Source organism: Bubalus bubalis, chromosome 24 (assembly GCF_019923935.1).
Source record: "Bubalus bubalis isolate 160015118507 breed Murrah chromosome 24, NDDB_SH_1, whole genome shotgun sequence".
In the NCBI taxonomy this organism is placed as follows: Eukaryota; Metazoa; Chordata; class Mammalia; order Artiodactyla; family Bovidae; genus Bubalus; species Bubalus bubalis.
Genome location: NC_059180.1, coordinates 32,300,980 through 32,316,355, shown reverse-complemented (window position 1 = coordinate 32,316,355; position 15,376 = coordinate 32,300,980). Strand labels below are relative to the sequence as shown.

Below are 15,376 nucleotides of genomic sequence, written 5' to 3'. Positions count from 1 at the left end.
CAAAAACCATAAAAGTGGATCTCCGGTGTCTGACAGTTTGGAAACCTTAGCTTAAAGCAAGGGAATGGCTATAAAATCGGGCTGCCTGTGTTGGAACCTCCTAGGTTCTGCCACGTAGCTGCTGTGTGACCGTGGGCACTTTATTTAACCTCTCTGTGCCTATTTTCTCATCTGCAAAATGAGTATCATAACAATAATAGTGTCTGTTTCATATGGGTCTTGTGAGGGTTAAATGAAACACAACGCATGAATTACATAGAACAATGCCTAGTGTCTAGTGAGCAATTGACATGATGGGCTGGTAGCCTCAACCATTTGCAGCAAATGACAAGCTGAGAATGCAACCAGGTCTGTCTGACTTCATGACTGTGCTCACTCAAATACACAGGGCAGCCCGTGTAAAGCAAAATAGTAATAATTATTATAACCTCTATATTTGTGTCGTGATCCAAATTATCTCCACTTAGAGTAAATCATTTGATCCTCATAGCCCTTCCGAAGCAAGGCAGAGTGGTTCTCGTTTAGTCTTGGTGTTGTTCTTCAGTCACTCAGTTGTGTCTGACTCTTTGTGACTCCCTGGACTCCAGCACTCCAGGCTTCCCTGTCCTTCACTGTCTCCCGGAGTTTGCTCAAACTCATGTCCAGTGAGTTGATGATGCCATCCAGCCATCTCGTCCTCTGTTGTCCCCTTCTGCTTCTGCCCTCAATCTTTCCCAGCTTCAGGATCTTTTCCAATGAGTCAGCTCTTTGCATCAGGTGGCCAAAGTATTGGAGCTTCAGCATCAGTCCTTTCAATGAATATTTGGGGTTGATTGCCTTTAGAATGGACTGGCTTGATCTCCTTGAAGTCCAAGGGGCTCTCAAGAGTCTTCTCCAGCATTGAATCTAATTCTTGTTTTATAGATGAGGCCACTACAGTCACACTAACAGGACTCGAACCCAGGGCCTGGGTCCCAGGTCTTTCCGCTCCTCTGTGCTGCCTCCCACAGTGAGATGTTGAGGGGAGGGGCCACCAAGGCTGACTTACCCAGGCCTCGCCCCCTCCTCTCCACCCTGCTCCTGGATGCTCCTCCCGGCTGCACCCAAGTGTGGGAGGTATGGGAGGGAGTGTCTCATCCCACAGGCTGATGCAGGTCCCCAGGTGGGGCCAGCCCCGAATGTCACCCTCCTAATTCAGGATCCAGATGTCAGGCTCGCACCATTCCTGTCTTTGCCCGTCAGCATTTGCATCCATCTCCTGGAGAAGGCGATGGCACCCCACTCCAGTACTCTTGCCTGGAAAATCCCATGGATGGAGGAGCCTGGTGGGCTGCAGTCCATGGGGTCACTAAGAGTCAGACACGACTGAGCGACTTCACTTTCACCTTTCATTTTCATGTATTGGAGAAGGAAATGGCAACCCACTCCAGTGTTCTTGCCTAGAGAATCCCAGGGATGGCAGAGCCTGGCGGGCTGCCGTCTATGGGGTCGCACAGAGTCGGACACGACTGAAGCGACTTAGCAGCAGCAGCAGCCCCTCCACACACACACCTCCACCAGCTGCCAGGACTGCCCCAGAGCCACTCCCCCAGGGTCCCTTCTGATCAAGCAGTCCTCTCCTAGGCTGAATTCTGATGCAACCTTGCAGATAAGTTACCAGCCCACTGTCTTGCCTGGCTTCCCAGCCTGTGCTAGAGGGAAAAGGATGAATGAGGTGCTCTGAGCCCTGGCTGGTTGTATGGCTCTGAACATCCTCCAGGGTGGCCCTAAGTCTCAGAAACCTATTAACCCATGAACCGTTGGGCATTGTAGTTGGTAAGATCATGACCTTGGGCATCAAGCACCTGGAGTCAAACTCTGGCTTTGCCATTTACACATCTGAGGTTGGGGTGGGGGGAGGTGGTGGTGGGCAATTCCTTCACTTTTCTGAGCCCACCTCCGTGATGCAACCTGGGCCAAGTATTAGCATCCTTTAGGTGCTCAGTAATTGGCATTATATTAAAACAGCAGCAAGGCAAGGATCATAAAGCAGAGAGGCCAGCCCTAATTATTGGAGACCTATCATGTGTTAAACTCTTTACAGGTACCCTCTTACTTAATCTTGTCCATGGGATGGGTACATTGATTAATCTCATTTGCAGGTGAGAAACCTAGTGTTCAGGACCTAAGGGCCGTGTGAGTTGGCGCAGCAGTGGCGGGTGTGCACTGGTATGGAGTGGAAGCTCTTTTTGGTCTCTTAAGACCAGAGGGGGCTGGGAGATCCTGTTCTTATGGGCTTGACCTGACCTCCCTCTCTGAGTGGGTGGTGGGATAGGGGAGGTCTTCCAAGCGGGCAGCAGGCACAGGGAGGCGCTAGGACCACACGGAGGCCAGAGGGGCCGCAGTGCAGAGGTGGGGGTTGGGGGGCCAGAGCCGAGCACTGACAAGACCCGAGGAGCAGGTGAGAGCGGCCAGTGACGTCATCAGTGTGCGGCACCTGGCGGCCTGGGCGCCCTGGGGCCGGGCGAGGCCTGGAGGCGACGGCACTAGTAGGTGGACAAGCCCTTCACCTTGAGACTTAACCAGGCGCGGGAACAGCATGTGCAAAGGCCCGGTGGCAGGAGGGCGTGCAGTGAGTGCTGAGGCCAGCCGCGCGGGTCCTTGGGGGGGCAACTGGGCCTTCTCCTGAGCGCGGCCAGGAGCCGTTGGAGAACTGGGGCTTGGAGATGCCGGGCCTCACGCGGCGGTGTCTGTTTTGAGGGCGGTGGTGTATCGGGGCCAAACAGGTGGTCTAGAGCAGGGGAATCCTTCTCCCCTGTGGGCTGTCTGAGGGCCAGGACCAGGTGGGAGGGGCAGTTGAGCGCCCATCTTGGGCACTGTTGTCCCTGTGTGAATTTGCTTCGTTGAAGACCGCACTCTGCTCTCTGAGGGAACTTGAGACCCCTAGAATCGGCCCAGGGCTATTTTATTACCTAGAAGCCTCGAGCCCTGGGGAGTCTCTGAATGACGGTAGTGGACGCCGGTGAAGGGGCTGCCCAGGTGAGGGGGATGCAAAGGCACTGGACACTCCACCCTATGTCAGGCCCAATCCACCTCCTCCTAGGTCCTGTGCTTCCTCTCCCCAAGTTGAGGCTGGCTGCTCCAAGAAGCCCCTCACTGGAGTCTGTGGGGCTGTGCCCTGGGGATTTGCTCAGACCTAGGTTGGGGATCTGATCATAGTTGAGGTTTCTGAGGAGCTGAGGGGGTCTGACCAAGAATGACCCCTCCCTCGCCACACACACACACACACACACACACACCCTGGCTACCCCCGCCCCACATACACACCCTGGCTCCCCCCCACCACACACACACACACACCCCCTGGCTCCCCACCACACACACACATACACACACACACACCCTGGCTCCCCCCCCACACACACACACCCCTGGCTCCCCCCACCACACACACACACACACACACACACACACCCTGGCTCCCCCCCCCCACACACACACACCCTGGCTCCCCCCCACCACACACACACACACACACACACACACACACACACCCTGGCTCCCCCCCACCACACACACACACACACACACACACACACACCCTGGCTCCCCCCACACACACACACACCCCTGGCTCCCCCCACCACACACACACACACACACACACACACACACACCCTGGCTCCCCCCCACCACACACACACACACACACACACACACACACACACCCTGGCTCCCCCCACACACACACACACCCCTGGCTCCCCCCACCACACATACACACACACACACCCTGGCTCCCCCCCACCACACACACACACACACACACACACACACACCTGCATACCCATCCCCTGGCTCCGCATCACAATTCAAATCCACGCTCCTCACCAGTGGCTGTGCCCACTGCCCTCCCATCCTGCCTCACCTCCTGCCACTCGCCTTCACTCTACCCCTTCCCCTCCAGCTCCACCAGCCACTGGACTGAGTTGAGCTCGTTCCCAGTTGCTGTTCCCTCTACCTGAAATGCCTGCCTCCCCGGCTGGCTCTGACCCGTCATTCCAGGCACAGCTTCAGTGTCACCTTGAAGGGGCCTTCCTGACCTTTCTTTCCGAAATAGTCCCAGTCTGCTGTGTCGACACCTAGTTGAGTTGTCATCTTGAGCACTGTCACTACTTGGAATGTTCTGGTGCCTTTAGTTTCATATTTAGTTAGTTAACAGTCTGAGGCCCTGAACATGAACTCCGTGAGAGCAGGGGCCAGACTCCCTTGACTGTGTCCATTCCTGTATCCACTGGGCTTAAGAGCAATGCCTGGAACGTAAGTTGGTGCTCAGTGCATATTTGTGGAACCTCATTATCGTTTACTGAGCACCGCATCATTTGGAGACATAGGGCCAGACTCTGGGCTAAATGCCTTCTGTGCATCACTTCAGGAAGAGGCTCAGCTCTGCACTTCCTGGCTCGGGGACAGTTAACAGTCCCACTCAAGTTGGGAAGATCAAGCAGGCTGAAGCGAGACCTGGGGAAATGCCTCTTCACGGGGTTCCTCACTCTTCCCTCCTCCACTCTTGAAGAAACCAATTACCTTGAGAGTGTGGCGGAGCCGGTGCAAGTCTTGGCTGTCACTTTTGAGTTGTGTGACCCTAAGTAAGTGACAGTACTTCTCTGGGCCTCTGTTTCCTATCTCGGAAATGGGGGGCAGAGTCCCCCGCCGAGAAAAGGCTTTGATGAGGGTCAGAGGCTGTTCTCACCCAGGCCCGCAGTCCCCGTCGTCCTGGAGAGTGGCCCCTTTGCCATCCTGCCCGCCCTCCGCTGCCCCGCTCACCCGCTGTCAGTGGGAAGAATACCTCAGTCACACCTGGGCCCCCAGCCCAGGCCCACACATACACCAGTCCTCCTCTCACTTTTCATTCTTGTAAATTGACGTCAGCGCTGCTGAATCACGAAGCTGAGGTTTGAGATGACCTGCACCACGGGGAAGCCACACAGCGCGTGCCGCCCCCCTGCCCTGCAGCGTCTGCACTGCTGTGCCCATCTGTTACTCCAGGTCTGGAGTGCAGCTCCCGGGGGCTTCTAGGTCATTTCAGGTCACTTTATGTATGGCAGTATAGCTTTAAAAAAAAAAAAAAAATGACTCACAAAGAGAAGGGGCCAGCTCTGGGGAGTGTGAGTAAATGAGCTTTACTTTCAGCTGTTTTGCTAAGGGAAATGGGTTTGTGTATGAGTTTGGGTAATAAAGATGTGACTTTTAAGTTTTTTTTTTGAGAGGGGAAAAAACCCTGGAAATATTATAAACTTGACTGCGATTTGTCCCTCCTTAGATGAGGACCTGTTTCCTTATCTGTAAAATGGGAATGTTAGTTAATAGCACCTAAATCCTAAGGCTCAGGTGAAGGTTGAATGTTTTAATATAGGTGACTAGGTGCTCAGAATGGTGCCTTCCCAGTGATGCTGATATATATGTTAGCAGCTGCTACTGTTATTATTTCGACTGTTAGGCCCTCATGGGAGGCTAGTGCTACCCAGCCTCTGAAGCAGTACTGAGTTTGCCATCTGGCTCCACCACTTGCTGTATGCCCTACTTTGCCTCTCTGAGCCTCAGTTTTCTCATCTATATAAAGGGGGAGAGGTTTCTAACCCACAGGCCAGTTGAGAGGTTTAAGGTAGCTAGCACAGGGCCCAGCATACAGTAAGCGCTAAGTGTCTGCCGTATGCCCAAGCACTGCCTTCTTGGGTTTCTCCTTGCCCTGCCCAAGCTGGGTAGGAGACAGGAAAGTCTGAACACAAGACTTGAGCCACAAAGCACAGAACAAAGGGAAGGGAGACAGTTCAAAGAAGAAAAAGAGCAGTGATTCCTTGGAGGCACACAGAAGTCACCTCCCTCCCTCCCTCCCTCCCTCCCTCCCACCTCACCTCATTAAAGGATGAAATTGCCAAAGCTCTCTGAGATCCTAAATCTCTCCTGGCCATCCTTAACCTTGGGGCCTGGAACCTATTTAATCCCCAAGACAAGCCTGGGCCACTCCAGCTCTCCGGCTATCAAGTTAATTTTATGCTGCAGTTTAAAGTCTGAAAGGTATTATTAAATATTAGGACACTCCATTATAAGCATGTCCAGGGCTGCAGAGGGCCATTCGGAGTTCTAAAATTGAAGTGGGATGTGTCTGTGAGGCCGCTTAACCCTACACCTGAAAACGACTCGATTCACCGGGTGCAGCACCACAGCCCTGAGTGGCCAACAGACCGGCCACAGATACAGGAGTAGCCGTAAAACCCATGTCCTGGGCATTCTCTAGTGATGCTGGCCAGCCCCAGTTTTGGAAAACATCACCTCCTCCACTATGCATCAGTACCTGCTGCTGAGGGTTACAGCCAAGCAACCTCTTCCAGCAAGCCATTTTAGAGGCAGTCACTGAGGCCCCTAGAGGCAAAGGGAATTGCCCAGAGCTGCCAACAGGGCCCTCCTGCCACCACAGACCACAGAGCGTCTTCTGGTTCCAAGTTGCGTGTTCACCAAAAAGTACACGAGACAAGACAGGGAGGGAAGAAGGAAGTTCAGACCTGACCCTGTTATCCCCATCCCATCTCAGTATCTCTGTCTCCCTAGATACAAGTTTCAGAATGTACCACTCCTTCTTCCAAAAACTCATCAACCCCCCCCACCCCCACCCTCTTCCTGGAAGAAGCTGTGGTCACAGAATGAAAGAAGTTTCCCCTCTGTCATCCATTTCAAACAGATTTCTGGGAGGACAGCCAAAAAAAGGCCCAAGTGTCTTCTCTGACACCAGAATGACCACAGGCAAATTTACCCTGCCTCGGTTTTCTCTTCCATAAAATGGGGATAAGAGCCTTGCTTCATAGGGTAGTCTTTATAGATTAAGTAAATTTAAGCGTATGTAAATAAAGTACAGACTAGGACCTGGCACAGATTAAGTGCTCAGACACGAAGTGCCCTTTTACCAGACACACAATACCAAACTAGACCAAGGGTACCTCTCCCCCTGAGAGCTGAGGGTGAAGCCATGTGGGGTTCCCAGCCACAGAACACCTTCAGCCACACCCACGTCAGTATTAGGAACCCGGACCCACTCATAACCGTGGAAAACCTTTGACCAAAGCACACGCTCTAGAAACCTTTTCTTTCTTTTTTTTTTCTTAAAAAAAAAAAACTTTCATAATAAAGTTTATTACCTAAACTGGTGGTAAAAAATATAAAATAGGATTCTGCACAGCAGAAAAATAAAGCCAGAGACCCTCCCCAACCCCTGGTTTGTGCAAAGATACTGAGTATATGTAAACATGAAGAGGTAGGAGGTACGAGTTCAGGCCCTGGTCCCAGATAGTTTTAAGTTAAGCTGCCAGGACAACCAGGGGGACCCAGAGGGAGCACCAGGAGGGGGCACCCCTCAAGAGGTGGGGAGGGGTCTGCGGCCTGGTCTCCAGCCCAGGGCAGGAGCGCCTCGCCCCCTACACCCGCTCCCGCCAACCCAGGTGGGGAGGGCACCCACATGGTCCAGGTAAATAATAATTAATAATAGAAAATAATAAAAGGGCGCCCCAGTTAATGCTGCCGTGAGCGGCCGGTCAGATCTGGAAGGGGAAGGAGCTCAGGTAGTCGCGGAGGACGGGGTTGAGGGGGATGCGCGCCAGGTTCTCGCGGCCCACGGTGGCCACGATGCGCTGGCGGCACAGCTCCTGCAGCGGCCGCACGCGGCGCTGGCGCAGCGGGGCCCCCAGCATGCGGCGCGGCGCCGCCACGTAGTGCTCCAGCAGCTCGAAGAGGCAGTCGAAGCTCTCGCGGCTGCCGTCCAGGTGGAAGCGGCCGGCCTGGAAGTGCACGCGGATGCTCGTGGGGCCCGAGGCCATCTGCACGCTGAGGGCGAAGAAGCAGTTCCTCTGTCGGCTGTCGCGCACCAGGAAGGTGCCCACGGGCTCGGCGCGCAGCCGCTCGTGCGCTCCGTGCACGCTCAGGGGCCCCCAGTAGAAGCCGCAGGCGTCGAGGAGCGCGCTGGCGCGGGTGATGCGCCGGTATTCGGCTTGCGAGCGGAACGTGCGGAAGTGCGTATCGCCCGGGGCCGGGGCTGGAGCCGGGGCTGAGGCCGCCGGGCAGGGCCGCAGGCGCGCCGGGGCCGCGGACGAGGGCGAGGAGGTGGAAGATGAGGAGGAGGAGGAAGACTCTGGCCGCCGTCTGGGCTCTGCTGCCGTGGAGATTGCATTGTCGGCTGCCACCTGGTTGTGTGCTACCATCCTACACGCAGGGCCGGCCGGAGGGGTGGGCCATAGCGTCCGGGGGTGCGCTGATGGGGGAGACAGGCAGTGAGCAGAGTCCGGGTGCGACTGGGCAGGTGAGGGCCCGCGAGGCAGCTCGGGAGGGGCGGGGCCCTGGGCTGAGCCGCTCCTCAAGGGCCGAGGGCTCAGGCCCGCGTCAGCGCGGCCCTTTGGGCCTCAGTGGACTCGTCTAGAAAATGGGCTTGCCGCCCGCGGCGCCCTTGCCGGCGGGTAGGAGCTCGGCGGCGCGCTGTGCCGCCTCCGAGTCCGAGTCCGAGTCGGAGAAGGGGGCGTGGAGAGAGGCGCCGAGCAGAAGCCTGCCCCGGACTCGGGCCACCGGGTCCTCGGCTCACCGCCCCGCGGCTGCCGCCTGCCGGTCAGGGCGGGAATGGGCGCCTCGTCCGGGCGATTCAGGCAGAAAAGCAGGAGAAAAGCGGCGCTGCGGGTAACCCAAGCCCGGGGTCCGCCAGGCTGGGGCCCGCAGGGGCCAGGGCCGTGGCGGCAGCGACCCCACCACGCAGCCCCCGAGGCCGCCCCGGCCCCGGGCGGTCCCGTGCGTTCCCCCCCTCTCCCTCTAGCTTCGTCGCCCAGCGTCCGTCTCACCTGGCGGCGGGGCGCGGGGCGCCGCGGGAGGGGCGGCGGGGGTCTCCGGGGCGGCTCTCGCGCATGCTCCGGGGCCGGGAGCCGTGCAGCTGCCACGGCCGCAGCTCTCTCTGCTGCGCGCCCGCCCCTGCACCAGTCTTTTAAACCGGCTTGGAGGCGTGGGGTTTGTGAGGCCCCGCCCCTGAAGGCTCCGCCCCCTCCAGGCCCGCCCTTCCGCGCCACTTTCGGTTTCTTTCTCTGCGCACCGCGGAGGCCGGCGCCGCTCGACTTTTCCCACAAATCCGGGACCCCTCCCCGGGGAGGTCCCCCAGCCCTGACCTAGCCTCGCACCTGTCCTAGGACCCGTCTGTCAAGGTCTCTAGCACTGCCCTTTAACCTCCGGGGCACTTCTCAGCACCCCCCCTTTCGGACCTGGCGGCCCTCCGGTACCCCCACTGCCTTCGGTCGCAGATTTCTTCAGGCAAGCCCATTATGATACTCCGGACTGGCCCTGACACACCAGTCACCTCCGCCAGGTGTCTCAGCACCTATCTCTGGTAGACCTGTGTCCTCTACTCTGCAGCCGGACACCTCCACCCTATCCCGGGCCTCACCTCGGACCCCTGGGGACTGCTGCCTCCATCGCCCTGCCCCCCTAGTCCCGGAGCCTCTAGATGGCCGCCTCCGCCTCCCTCCCTGCCTGTCTCTGTCCCTGGTGTTGGCTTGGGGTTCCCAGGAAGCGGCGGGTTGACCACAGGCTTCGGAGGAACCCTTTGGCGGCGCGGGAGGGGTACCTCGACTGCGAGCCCAGTTCCTTGGAAACAGGGTGGGGCCTGGCAAGGTCCCCGGCGGCCCTGGCCTGCCTTTTCTCCTACCAGACAGCTGGAGAAACTGAGGCCCGGTGACCGGCAGAGAGGGAGCTCCAAACGAGGCACACCCTGCTCGCTTTTATTTTGGGGAGAGGAGGGAGCAGCTGGGCACCTCTAAATGCACTTTGGAGCCCAGGGAAAAGAGAGTTCATTTTCAGATGTGATCATTCCAGAGCCTACTCTGAGCTTTCCTGGCCAGCCCCTCCTCTCTTTTACAGATGCCACACACCCCCCTCCCCACACTCATACCTCGGGTCTTGGAATGATGGGGTACCCGCTACAGTTTGTACATTTGTATATGATGCTGTCTGTCATAGAAGGGCATGGAGTAGGTGCCTGGCTAGTACATGTATTTTTGAATGAAAGAACAAATGAGCTTGGGGGCCGGCTGGTGGGTGGTGAGTCTCACAGCTTGGAGGGGTCAGGCGGAGTAGCTAGGCTTGGCAGGGTCCTGCCCAACACTGGCACACACTGCCCTCTACAGGCAACTCTCAGGCCGCAGCCCAGCTTTGCTGCTTGGCTCCAAGCCCCGGCGCCAGGTCCTCCTGCCAGCCTCCCTGGCGCTTTCCTGCCCTGGCCCCAGGCAGAGCCCAGGACTCCCGTGTTTCCTCGTGAACACAAGAGGATGGCCCAGAACCTGCCTTGTGTAGGATCCCACTGTCTCCCAGAATCCGTGTTGGCAGCAGCTGATGTTGGTTGTTGATGTGGTCGTCCTGGGTCGTGTGTGTGTGTGTGTGTGTGTGTGTGTGTGCAAGGACATGAGAAGATGCATAGCCATGCCTGTGCCAGTGTTCAGGTGCTGTGGTCATTCCGGAGCGCCTGTGGGGGGCTGCCCTGTGGTGGGTGACAGCACAAAGCAGTGGTTAAAAGCTGGGCTTTGGACGCAGTCTGCCTAGTTTCCAATTCTAATTTTGCAACTTTCTGTCCCTCTGACCTTGGACGGGTAATTAACTCCCTTGCCTGGTTTCCTCATCTCTGAAGGGGGTAATAACATCTCTCTCATAGTGTGGGGATTAAAAGAGTGATTAGGGGTCACCTGCTTACACCAGTCCCTGGTGCGTCAGAGGCATTCAGTAGGTGTTTGCTTTCGCTGCTCTTGTTCATCTGCGGCCGTCAGCAGTGATGAGAGCATGTTGGAGCTCATGGCTTCATGTTAGAAGTCCTAGTGTGAGGAAAGCAGGTCATAGACAGCATGGGTGGAGTGAAAGGAGAGCGTTGCATGGGGGGTTAACCAGGCCCCTGGCTGCTGGCAGGGGGGAGACACAGCACTTCCTTCTCTCTCTAGCTGGAGGCGGGTGGTCCAGGCCCAGAGAAGGCAGCCAGGCTGGGCTGGCTCCTGCGTGACTTGTCTTCCTGCCAGCATGTCTCCTTGCCCAGAGCAGATCTATATCTGATGGCCCATATGCCCCCTACCACTCTTTGACAGCCCAGATGGCTACTTTGAAGAGTTCCCTCTTATTCCTGAGCACTAGGACCGCCTCCTCTCGGCCCCCTACTTGTTCCCACATGCCCACCCATCCCCACGGAGCCCCCTTCTTCATTTCATTTACTGTTACCTGTGACGGGTTAGGTTCTTCCCAACTGGTACTAGTGGTAAAGAACCTGCCCGCCAGTGCAGGAGACATAAGAGATGTGGGTTTGATCTCTGGGTCAGGAAGGTCCCCTGGAGAAGGAAATGGCAACCCACTCCAGTATTCTTTCCTGGAGAATTCCATGGACAGAGGAGACTGGTGGGCTACAGTCCATGGGATCGCAAAGAGTCAGATACACCCACGTGATGAACTGGCCTAAACTGGCTGGGTAATAAATACTTCACAGTCCTTAGACCATTGGACTGACACCACGATCCAATCTGCCCATTTTACAGATAGAGAAACTGAGGGGGGAGTCACTCGCCCAGGGGCACACAACTCAGAAGGGGCAGGGCGGAGGTTCATACCCAGGAGCTCAGACCCTAAAGCTTTTACCCATGTTTGCTGTGCTATAGATTTCCTTCCCACCTCCTCTCCCCACCCTCTATCCCAACTGGATTCCTGGTGGTCTCCAATCCTGGTCTGTCTTTTGGTAAAACAGTAGATACCAAGGAAATCAGAGGGATGCATTTGCATCCTAAGCCTGCCTGGGGAAGAGTGAGGACCATTCTGCCGACTTCCCTCTTGTTTGTAAGATTGGGGAGGCTCCAGGTCTTGGCAGCCAAGCCTCCGTCTCCCCGTTTTTGGCTCTGGGCCCTTCTGAGTCTCAGTTTTCTTGCCTGTACGGTAGGCCTGGCCTCCTCCCCCCGCTCCGCCCCAAGCAGATTCTGGTTGTGCAAGAGTGGTGAGGCAGGCACAAGTTGCCAAATACACGTGGGTTCTCCTCACCACCGATGGTGACAGTTACTACCACTTTGGTTTTATTTTCTGAAGCCCTGAGTTCAAAATGAAACCAAATCCAGGTACCAAAGGGAAAAAGAAATATGCTGATTGACAAGCATCCATCTCCTGGGCTGTTCTCCATGGAGGGCTGGCCCTAGACTCGCAGGAAGCTGGGCCATATGCCGTGGAGACCACAGGCCAGCAACTTGCCCACTCTGGACATCGTTGGCCCCAGCTGCAAAGCAGGCTTTGGAAATTTTATGCTTCACAGAGCAGCATGAAAGCACAGCCCAGAGCATGGGGCCAGGCACAGAGAAGGTGCTTCTTAGCACAACCAACTTCTCGTCACGGGACAGTCGGGGCAGCCCTGTGTCCACAGCTTGCTGGGCCACAGCAGACATGGGGGCTGGTTCTCCTCCCCCACCCTTGGCAGCCCTGGCAGGCGCAGAAGTGAGGGGCTTAGCCAGCAGCTGGGAGGAGTCAAGATCTTGGCCCCCAGAGCCCAGTTTTTCAGTTTCTGTTTCTAGTTTTGGCAAAGTCCTGCTGGGAAAAGCAGCCCCTTCAGGTTGTGTAATCTTGAAACTGCCCTCTGCCCAGTGCTCCTCAGCCTTTCTTTACAACCAAGATTCCCATGGGAGCCTGTACCTCTGGGGGCCTCCAAGCAGTGGATTCTGGTTTCAATCTGTCACTTAATGAGTCTGGGACCAGCTTCACTTCTCTGTGGCTCGGTTTCCTCATCTGCTTGATAGGGGTAATGACATTTATTTCACCCATTCAGTGTTACTCAACAGGTAGGACATGACTGAGCAATTGAGCATACATACAGTTCAGTTCAGTTCAGTCGCTCAGTCATGTCTGACCTTTTCTGACCCCATGAATTGCAGCATGCCAGGCCTCCCTGTCCATCACCATCTCCTGGAGTTCACTCAAACTCATGTCCATCGAGTTGGTGATGCCATCCAGCCATCTCATTCTTTGTCGTCCCCTTCTCCTCTTGCCCCCAATCCCTCCCAGCATCAGGGTCTTTTCCAATGAGTCAACTCTTCACATGAGGTGGCCAAAGTATTGAAGTTTCAGCTTCAGCATCAGCCCCTCCAATAAACACCCAGGACTGATCTCCTTTAGGATGGGCTGGTTGGATCTCCTTGCAGTCCCAAGGGACTCTCAAGAGTCTTCTCCAACACCACACTTCGAAAGCATCAATTCTTCGGCTCTCAGCTTTCTTCACAGTCCAACTCTCACATCCATACGTGACCACTGGAAAAACCATAGCCTTGACTAGAAGGACCTTTGTTGGCAAAGTAATGTCTCTGCTTTTGAATATGCTATCTAGGTTGGTCATAACTTTCCTTCCAAGGAGCAAGCATCTTTTAATTTCATGGCTGCAGTCACCATCTGCAGTGATTTTGGAGCCCCCAAAAAGAAAGTCAGCCACTGTTTCCACTGTTTCCCCATCTATCTGCCATGAAGTGATGGGACCAGATGCCATGATCTTCGTTTTCTGAATGTTGAGCTTTAAGCCAACTTTTTCACTCTCCTCTTTCACTTTCATCAAGAGGCTCTTTAGTTCCTCTTCACTTTCTGCCATAAGGGTGGTATCATCTGCATATCTGAGGTTATTGATATTTCTCCCGGCAATCATGATTCCAGCTTGTGCTTCTTCCAGCCCAGCGTTTCTCATGACGTACTCTGCATAGAAGTTAAATAAGCAGGGTGACAATATACAGCCTTGCTGTACTCCTTTTCCTATTTGGAACCAGTCTGTTCCATGTCCAGTTCTAACTGTTGCTTCCTGACCTGCATATAGGTTTCTCAAGAGGCAGGTCAGGTGGTCTGGTATTCCCATCTCTTTCAGAATTTTCCACAGTTTATTGTGGTCCACACAGTCAAAGGCTTTGGCATAGTTAATAAAGCAGAAATAGATGTTTTTTCTGGAACTCTCTTGCTTTCTCGACGATCCAGCAGATGTTAGCAATTTGATCTCTGGTTCCTCTGCCTTTTCTAAAACCAGCTTGAACACCTGGAAGTTCACGGTTCACGTACTGCTGAAGCCTGGCTTGCAAAATTTTGAGCATTGCTTTACTAGCGTGTGAAATGAGTGCAATTGTGCGGTACATACACATTTATTGAGTGTCTATTATCTGCCAGGCATTGGGAACTCAGGGGTCTTCAAGCAGTCATAGGAGAAATAGGAAGTAAATTCATTAGATCAATTTAGATCATGGTAAGTGCAATGGGATAACAAACAGGGAAGAAAGAGCAACAGGGTTTTTGTGGAGTATGGGCAAGAGTGAGATAAAGCAGTCAGGGAAAGCCTCTTGGTTGGAGGTTGCAGTTGAGGCCTTTCTAAATAAGGGGTGATAAGGACTCCAGGTACAACAGCCAGTGCAAAGGGCCTGCGGTGGGAGTGATCGGCAGGGTTGAGGATCAGAAAGGAGACACGTGTCATTGGTGTAGAGAGCAAGGTGGTGAGGTATAGAGGTTGACAGGTCCAGTTCATGGTGCAGGCTTTGTGGGGACATGGGAAGTGTTTAGATTTCACCCAGACTGCAGGAGACATTTCTTCTAGCCCAGGAGATGCTACAGGATTGGGCATGGAAAGAATCCTCTGGCTACTGACTTTCTGGACTGCTGAGATAGTAGCCACAGTGATGTATAGTGTGGGCTCTTGGGACATACCTCACAACTGTCCCTGACTGCGCCCCCCCCAAGGATGTAACCACACTAGCCCCCAAAATGGGTACAAAGACAGTCCTAAGGGGAAGCCAGGACACGTGTGCGTTGTAGTAGAGAGCCCTGCTTGAGGAGCCGGAGACCTGAGTCCTGGGGTCAGCCCTCACTCCCCAGGGACCCAGGAAGAGGCGGCATCATTTGCTCAGCTGGCTGTGGTCCAGGTGACAGTCTGGGCATATTGTCTTATTCACACCCCCCACACACATACCCCTTGGCTTCCCTAGTGGCTCAGCAGTGAAGAATCAATCTGCCTGCAATGCAGATCCAGGTAGACACGGGTTCAATCCCTGGGTTGGGAAGATCCCAGGAGAAGGAAATAGCAACCCATGCCGGTATTCTTGCCTGGGAAATCCCACGGACAGAGGAGCCTGGCGGGGCTACAGTCCACGGGGTCACAAAGAGTTGGACATGACTGAGCACACATGCACGCACGTGGAAATTATGTCGCCATTTCCCAGATGAGAAAATTGCTCCTCAAAGAGCTGGTGAAACGTGGCGAGAGTGTCTTGGAGAACCTGGGGCTTGGCCTCCGTCCACAGAGGCTGCCGCATGACGTGAGGTAGAACCCAGTCCTGGCTGATCCCGACGGCAGGAGATCACACAGGAACAC

General features: G+C 55.2%; 1 protein-coding gene across 1 annotated transcript; it reads right to left on the bottom strand.

The window, feature by feature from the left end:
- Window positions 1-7,130: 7,130 nt before the first annotated feature.
- Window positions 7,131-8,986, bottom strand: SOCS1 (suppressor of cytokine signaling 1). The gene is made up of 2 exons (XM_006079909.4): window positions 8,832-8,986; window positions 7,131-8,257 (listed from the first exon to the last, which is right to left on the bottom strand). Exon 2 carries the CDS (start codon window positions 8,205-8,207, stop codon window positions 7,545-7,547), a length of 663 nt encoding a protein of 220 aa, XP_006079971.1. The 5' UTR covers window positions 8,208-8,257; window positions 8,832-8,986; the 3' UTR covers window positions 7,131-7,544.
- Between the last annotated feature and the right edge of the window lie 6,390 nt (window positions 8,987-15,376).